The sequence below is a fragment of the Monoraphidium neglectum genome, assembly GCF_000611645.1.
Source record: "Monoraphidium neglectum strain SAG 48.87 unplaced genomic scaffold scaffold01193, whole genome shotgun sequence".
Taxonomy (NCBI): Eukaryota; Viridiplantae; Chlorophyta; class Chlorophyceae; order Sphaeropleales; family Selenastraceae; genus Monoraphidium; species Monoraphidium neglectum.
The window spans coordinates 2099-9605 of record NW_014012435.1 but is presented as its reverse complement, the minus strand read 5'-3'; the positions used below and the strand labels follow the sequence as shown (position 1 = coordinate 9605).

The 7507-nt window shown below is 63.0% G+C and overlaps 2 protein-coding genes across 2 annotated transcripts in view; one reads left to right on the top strand and one right to left on the bottom strand.

Moving 5' to 3' along the window:
• Positions 1-518, top strand: part of MNEG_6984 (hypothetical protein) — a gene marked incomplete at both ends in the record, with an annotated part of 4810 nt that extends 4292 nt beyond the window's left edge. Inside the window, one exon of the mRNA XM_014044545.1 lies at positions 20-518. Within this exon, the coding sequence (XP_013899999.1) occupies positions 20-518 (499 nt within the window). The remainder of the gene's footprint in view (positions 1-19) is intronic.
• A 1174-nt stretch (positions 519-1692) lies between these two features.
• Positions 1693-7009, bottom strand: MNEG_6983 (Mannan endo-1,4-beta-mannosidase 6; the record flags this gene model as incomplete). The annotated part of the gene is made up of 15 exons (XM_014044544.1): positions 1693-1975; positions 2256-3090; positions 3276-3345; positions 3486-3522; positions 3841-3930; positions 4164-4234; positions 4380-4433; positions 4670-4725; positions 4974-5129; positions 5341-5431; positions 5655-5728; positions 6062-6170; positions 6438-6539; positions 6766-6824; positions 6988-7009. 15 exons carry the CDS (start codon positions 7007-7009, stop codon positions 1693-1695), a joined length of 2109 nt encoding a protein of 702 aa, XP_013899998.1.
• Between the last annotated feature and the right edge of the window lie 498 nt (positions 7010-7507).

Sequence of the window (7507 nt, the reverse complement as noted above, 5' to 3'; positions counted from 1 at the left end):
GGGTGCCTACGGGCCGCAGCGGCGGCGGCGGCGGCGGCGGCGGTGGCGGCGGTGGCAGCGGTGGCAGCGGCGGCAGTGGGTTGGGGCATGCGCTGCTGTCGTCGGCGCCGCAGGCGGACTTCGACATTGGAAGCATCGGGCGCAGCATGCTGCAGGGCGCCCCGCCCCACTACCACCTCCCCCCCTCGCTCACGGCCACGCCCCCCGACTGGACGCCGCGGCGGGACCGGCCTTCGCGCGGCGCGGCGGCTGCGCTCAGCGGCGGCGACGAGGGGAGCAGGGACGCGTCACCCGACATGGTGCAGCGCTCGCGGGTCAGCTTCAGCCGGGCTGCCCCTGATATTGCAGGGGCGCCGCCCCTGGGGCGGCGGTCTCTGCCGCCGGCAGGGGCGTCGGCTGACGAGGAGATATCCCCAGTCAGGCCTGGCGGAGGCGGCGCGCCGCCGTGGGCGCGGCCCGGCCCGGCAGGAGTGAGCGGCAGCCCGCTCGCGCGGCCGCCGCTGTCAACGTCAGGCTAGGGGCACGGGCACGCGCGGTTCGCGCGGGTGGTTACACCTGGGGGTTGAGGCAGCGCGCTGTGTGCTCCAATGCCATGCGCGTGGAGGCATTGTTTCGACACCCACTCCCTTCGACACCCACATGGCACCGTCTGACCTTTGGGCTTCCAATTTGTTGTGCCCGGCCGATGATCGCACTTGTACCGATGATCGCATGTGTGCCTCTCTTCCTTCCTGACCATGAGCCAACCAAAAATGCTGCGAGGGGCTTCTGGCATTTCTCTCTCCCGCTGAAATCGAGTGATCTCATTTGGACCGCGTTGTGGCGGCGTGCTGACCTTGTCTCAACTCAAGCACGCTCGCCAGCCCGGCTCCGCCAACCCGTGGGCTGCAGCTGAGAGCATGCGCCGCAAGACCGGCCAGTTGTGCAGCCGCTTGGAACCTGATGCAGCCCAAACAGCACTCCTCACACCAGGGGACACGATACATGCACATTACGGTGGCACCTGCTGATCAAGCGGGGCGTCGACCGACAACGACGCTCCGCTGCTTCCTGCAATGCATGGCGACCCGATAAATCTTGGCCATGACTTACGCCACACTGCCATAATCAAGTGCGTGCATGTGCCGCCAATTCCCATGGACTTTGGGCTGCAGTACGCCTGCATGATTGTTGATGCGACGGCTGCGTGCCGCCCCGCTCACACGCCTGTTTTTGGAGAGAATCCATGTGACTTCCTGCATGCTTGCGATTGCTCGTGCCGGGCAGGGGGTCGATTGCGCCCACGCTTGCGTACAGGCCCCGCCACAGAGCAGCTCGCCGTGTAGTTGAGATGAACCAGACTATGAGGCTGCGCCATGCGGCCATGCTGCCGGCCTGCCTGTGTACCCCTGGCCGTCCTTGTGCACCGCTGTAACACGTGGACCTTTTGAAGGCGCATGAACTTCGAATTAATCAAGTCAACAACGCTCGCCGACAGCGGCACGGCAGCCGCTAGCGCACCGCACGCGCGTTTGAAAACCAGCAGTGGCAGGCGCAAATGCTCGAAGCACGCGTTTCAAGGGAATCACGCTCAACTCTTCGTCTTGTGTCTTATTCTGCAGGCAGCCAGCAAGCCGCTTCCACGCACGCAGCAGGCCTTCATCCGAGCTTTTGCCAGCGCCGCCGCCCAATCCGCCCAAACAGACCGCCCCGTCAAGCCCCGGCCGCTTGGGCCCCGGCCTGCGCACCCGCCCCAGGCCCTCCCGCCGCCTGCGCCGGCGCCGGCGCCGGCGCCGGCCCGGCCGCCGCCACGGGGGCGCCGTCGCGGCCCTGGTTGAGCGCCGCCGTCCCCTCGCTGATCACGGCGACGACGGTCCTGCCCCTGGCCGCCTGCAGGGCCGCGTCGCCAGAGACCGTGTCTGTCAGGTTGAACAGCCTGTAGGGGCGCCAGGTCTTCGCAGCCTCCTCGGCGCACGCGGCGCGCCAGCCGCCACGCCTGCGAGTTCGCAGGGCCCGGGGGGGGGGGCATGGGAGGAGAGGGGGTTCACACGCGCAGTAGCCGTTGACGAGGGGCGAGGGTGTCGGCCTGCGTGGGCAGCTTTGATTACTCAAGTGGCTAGGGCAGCAGGGGGTTTGCGATTAGATGCCTCACAAGAACTAATCAAGGGCTCAACACAGCCCCCAATTGTTGCCAGCAAAAAGCAGGCGAGCCCTCGATAAGCCAGAGTTATTCAGGTACCCCAAGCTGCAGTGCTTTGAGGCAGAGCAGCCATCACCTGAATGCATCCAGCTGATCTTCCACCACCAGCAGGCTGCGGCGCCGCACAGCGCCTGCTGAGCCGACGGTCCCATGGGCATGATGCATCAGCGCGCTCACGCCTGGCGCTGCCGACAGCCGCCGGCGGCCTGAAGCCGGCGGCAGCGGGACGGCAGCTGCGCCTGGCAGCGGCGCGGGCGCCGTTTGTGCAGGAGTGGCGCCCTGCAGCGCAGGAGCCGCTGCTGCGCCTGCGGCGGGCGGCGGCAGGGCCGGCGCCCCAGCAGAGGCGGTGCCGCCGGCCGAGCCCGCAACGGCCCCAGCCGCCGGCGCTTCCACTGCCGAGGCGGGGCCGGCTGGCACTGTGACAGGGCTCGCAGCAGCAGGCAGGAGCGCAGCGGTGGCTGGCACAGCAGCTGCTGAAAAAAGGCTGGGAACTGACCCCTTTGGAAGGGCCGTCGCTGGTACAGGCACTGCTGCCAGCGCGCCGGGCAAGGGCTTAGCCGCGAGGGTCTGGCTTGCGTTGGTTGCGTTCAGCTTGAGCACAGCAGCCGCCGGCGTCGCGATGACTGGCGGCGGCGGCGGCAGGGCGTTCAAGGCGGCGGCGAGATCAGCCAGATCAGCGGGCAGCGCCGTGGGCGGGAACACCACATCGTTGGGGGGCGGAGGCTGCCCCAGCTGCGTGTAAAATGTGGTGGCGGCGTCAACCTGAGCCTTGGCTGTCTCAGGGCTCAGCATGGGGGGTGACGCGAGCCAGGCGGCCGGGGGCGGCGGGAGGTGAGAGGCGGGGAGGGTGGAGGCTGGGCGGTCGATGTACACGTTGTAGCCGTCGTAGTCGCCGCTGTCATTGTGTGCACCTGTGGTCGTGCAGGTTTGTCAGAGTTCAGGCAGTACCAGCAATGCAGGCGACCTGTTGGATTATTTTGAGTGTGCGCGCAGCACATACAGCTTCTGTTTGTGTGAAGGGTCATCGTGAAAAGGGGAGATCTTGGCTGCGGCAAAGTGCAGCACCAGACTCTAGTCTCCAGAAACCCGCGCTCACCGTTCCAAAACATGGCACCCGCCAGCGGGCCGCCGGTGCGCTGCTGCTGCGCGACCCAGTCAAAGGTCAACTGCACGAGCAATGAGCATGTCGGCTGTCGTTTTACCACGAGTTGGTCAAGTAGTGCAGGGCAAGGTGTTTCGCTCCAACACGTCAGCACACCCACTTGCCAGCGACAAGTACTCGGGCCAGTGACTCAGTGTGTCTCACCTTGAAGAGCAGCTTCTGGTCCTCAGGGCTCGCTTTCCTGCACACGTGGGTGCAGCACAGGTTGGAAAATGACCCACCGAACCTGCCACTCAGAGACAGTCAATCGCTGTCAATGTCAGCTCTATCTGATGCCGGCAGCACCAGCTCATTTTGTTTTTCAACGGGGTGGTGCAAACTGGATCTAGATCAGGCGGAACCAGGGGCTTCTCTGGCCACTCAATAACGCAGCAGCTGCTGAGAAGGCAGGCAGGCAGGCAGGCAGGCAGGCAAGCAGGCAGGCAGGCAGGCAGGCATGCAGGCAGACAGGCAGGCAGGCAGGCAGGTGCGTGCATGCATGCATGCCTGGGGCCCTCACCACCATGTGGAGCCAAACTCCTCCATGACCAGGGGCTTGCCCAGGGGCGAGGCGGCCAGCTGGATGTGCAGGCCCATGTATACCTTGAACCTGGGGGTTGCAGGCCGCGTGAAGGAAATCCGAGCTCCTGAACAGACCCCATGTGTCACATGTGTCAGCGACAAGGGCGTCTGTGTCATGCATTGCTGCTGATGCACACCCTCTGTGCTGGGAACGCAGCAAGTTTGACCAAGCAAGCTTTGAGCGGGCTCAGTGCTGTGCGCATGCAATACATTCTAATCAGCGGACACCGAGGCTGAGCACAGCCTTGCAATGATCCTCACCACTCAATATAGCAGTCAAAGCCGCAGAAGTTCCAGGCTGGCCAGTCGCCACCGTTTGGCTGGTCTGTCGGCTGCACAAACGGGATGATATAGGTGCTGGCGTGTTGGACGCCCATGTAGATTGCCAACACCAGCAACACAGACAAATGCAGACATGCAAACCAAGTAAACACCGCTGTCCTCATTCTTCCACAGCCCCTGCCGCAGGCTGCATACCTTTGGTCGCAGCTCCAAGTGGCGCTCATAAACGTGAACAGAGGCAAAGTCAAACTGGGGGATTGCATCAAGGCAGAGTCAGAGAAGGGGGCGTTTTCGAAGGTGAACATTGGCCTCACTGCTCGCTCGGGTAGGACAACCCAATCATATGCAGACTGCCAGCCAGCGTTGCCGGCTGACAGCTTGCTGATGGCGGCCCCCGGCGGCTACCCGCATGCCAGGCCCGGGGAGGCCCCTCACACTCCATGCAGAGCCCTTGATCTGCGGGTGGCTGGCTGGCTGCACCCCACCTCTGGCAGTGCGTTGATCGCCAGCCAGTCCTCCCCATCACACTGCGTGCCAGGTCCTGCGGTCAACCGACAGCCACCCACACAAGAGGTGCCTCAAACAGGGGATGACCAAGCCTTCCTGTCTTCACAGGAGCTGCTGGATGCAGACTCCAGCATTTGAAGAATGCTGACACGTCATGCAAACAGCTGCCACAACCTCTCAACAGCGTGGTATCTCTACCCTATGCTTTCCTTTCGGCTGCCCGCAAGATTTAAGCCTGAGCGCCTGCATGGGTAAACAGACCAAAGCAGCAAGGCAGCGCACCAGGGTTGTAGAGGTGATAGTTAGTGGTGTCGTTGCGGACAAAGAAGCCCTCTGTTGCTGCGCTGATGAGGTGCAGCGGGTCCACACGGCGCAGGAACGCGGCCGCCTGACGCAGCCAAGACTTGTGGGCCGCCTGCTGAGCCGGCTGCATGCAGCCTGAGGCGGCAGGTGGGCGTGGAAATGAGCGAGGAAGTGAGGTGGGCTACTGCAATTTCGAACTCGCCAGGGCACAAGCCATATGAAGCTTGGGCAGCCGCTCCAACAAAGCTTTGGAGCAGCCCTACGGGTGCAGCGCGCAGAGTGATCATGTCTGAGTAGTGCACTGGCTTGTGAAGGGTGCAACCGCGTGCCTCCAACCACAGCGCACCCGGGCAGCGTGGCTCGTTGAAGAGGGACCACCCCAGGATGGCCGGCTCGTCCTTGTAGGCCACGCCGGTGTATGGGTTGACGCGCGACGTCTGCACGCGAAGCGCGTTGAGCAGGGTCACTTGTGAATGGCAGGGTATCTTGTGAATGTCAGAAGGCGGTTGGTGACCTTGGCAGGCTTTTCTTGCTTCCGAACGGCTACATTCAACCCCCCTTGTCTCTGCTGGTGGCTGTGAAGCGTGATGATGCCGAGGCCCCATGCGGCTGGAACGCATCAGCACTGTCGTGGCGCACGCAGGCGAGTGTGCGGCTTACCAGCACCCAGATGTGGTGTTTGAAGAGAGTGAGGGCGCGGGGGTCAGTGTAGAAATCCAGGACGTCCTTCGAGACTGCACGCAGGGTTTGAGACGGAATGTGAATGAGTGGAGGACGTCACAATCAACGTGCAGCATGGCGTAGGGGGGGATGATGCCGTCACACCAGCATTGCTTATGCAGCTGTGTGTGTGTGTGTGTGTGTGTGTGTGTGTGTGTGTGTGTGTGTGTGTGTGTGTGTTGAGTTCAAGAGCCCCAACAACAGCCATCCAGGCCCTCAAGCAAGGGGACGGCGGACCATGCAGCACCCAAGCTCACCCCCACAGCCTGCAAACCGCAACCCACACGCTGGAGTCAGCCACAGTGGCACACCATGCTCCATCACTCGACCTGCCCGTCGCCCCACACCTGCGCTCCCCGTGGCCTGCGCTAAGAACTCCTCAGGCCCCTTGTATGCGGCCCACAGGTTGCCGATTGCCAGGAGTAGGCGGATGCCGCGCCGCTTGGCGGCGTACACCTGCGGTGCGCGTGGTGGGTGGCGTTCTGGGCTGCTCACTGGGGCAGCGTTGCTCATCAGTGCCAAAACTCCAAGGCAAAAGGCGTCTATCCCAGCAGGAGCGAAACGGCGGGAGGTGCTGTCACATCCGCTTGTTTTGTCAAGCGTCCAGGGTAGGCGATCAGCAGCCCGTCCCCCTAAGTGCACGCCGTTCCAACCAAGCTTTGCTGCCCTGTACGGCGCGGCGAAGAGGGGGGGGGGTTAATCCCCCACCCCTGTGTGACGCACCGTCCAGTCGAGGCCGGCCAGCTGCCGGGCGTCATAGACAAAGCGCCGCTTGGGCAGCCCGTCGTTGAAACCCCAGGTGCGAATCACGCTGATCCCCAGCCGCTGCGCTCAAGGGGTTGTTCACGTGCGTGTGCATGCATCAACGCCGCTTGTCAGGAATTGTGACTCGGCACAGTGATGTTAGAGCCATGTGAGCAACAATCTGTGCAGGACCCCGATCCAGGCGGGACCAGCTATACGCAGCGACTTGGCAGGTGGTGCAAGCATTTCAGGGGCCAGTGGGCACAACAAGCCGGCGCCGCCCTGGCGGCCGTGCACTTCCTGACACCTGTGCGGCATCCAGGGTTTCCTCAATCCGCTGACGGCCCCAGTTCTCGTCGTACAGGTCTGCGAATCACAGCAATGTCGAGGAAAGGGGCTGAACGCCTTCCACACGAGGAGGTATGGTATTCATGTGTGTTGGCACACTGGAAAGCACGCATCCAGCAGCTCAGGGCACCATGTGAGCAATTAAACAATCAAGACCTTGAGGGCATTGCTGATCGGTCACCTATAAACCAGTAGCAGTTCATCCCTGCGGCGTGGTTGTGGGGGCCAATTTGTGGGCGTGCGCTGCTGCCAGCAAAGGTTTGCTGGCATGTGTAAGAATGTCTGACTGGCGCAATGCTGTTCATTGCTGGCCATGCAAAGACCTCCGTCCGTAATCTGGCGGCAACATCAGCCACTAGTGCTCACCAATGAAGTAGAAGGGTTTGTCATCTGCAGCACAAGGGGTTGCGATGTTGATCAAGCAGTCAGTGCAAATTAGGAGCGCCGTGGGCAGCATTGACAGGGCCCAAACGACTGTGATACTTTGCCCGCCCCTGCAGCACATTGTGAGAGAGCAGACGCATCAGCCTGGGGCAGCCCACTGATTTGAAATGCACGGCAACTATGCAATGGGCCTGGCTCACAACCCGTGCGTATGAGTCGCATGCACGCGGCTCTTGCGCACCAAAGACGAGCTGCGCTCCGCGGCGGGTGACGAAGCCGCGGGTGGCGGCTGCCGCTGCATCGAGCGGTCGGAACGC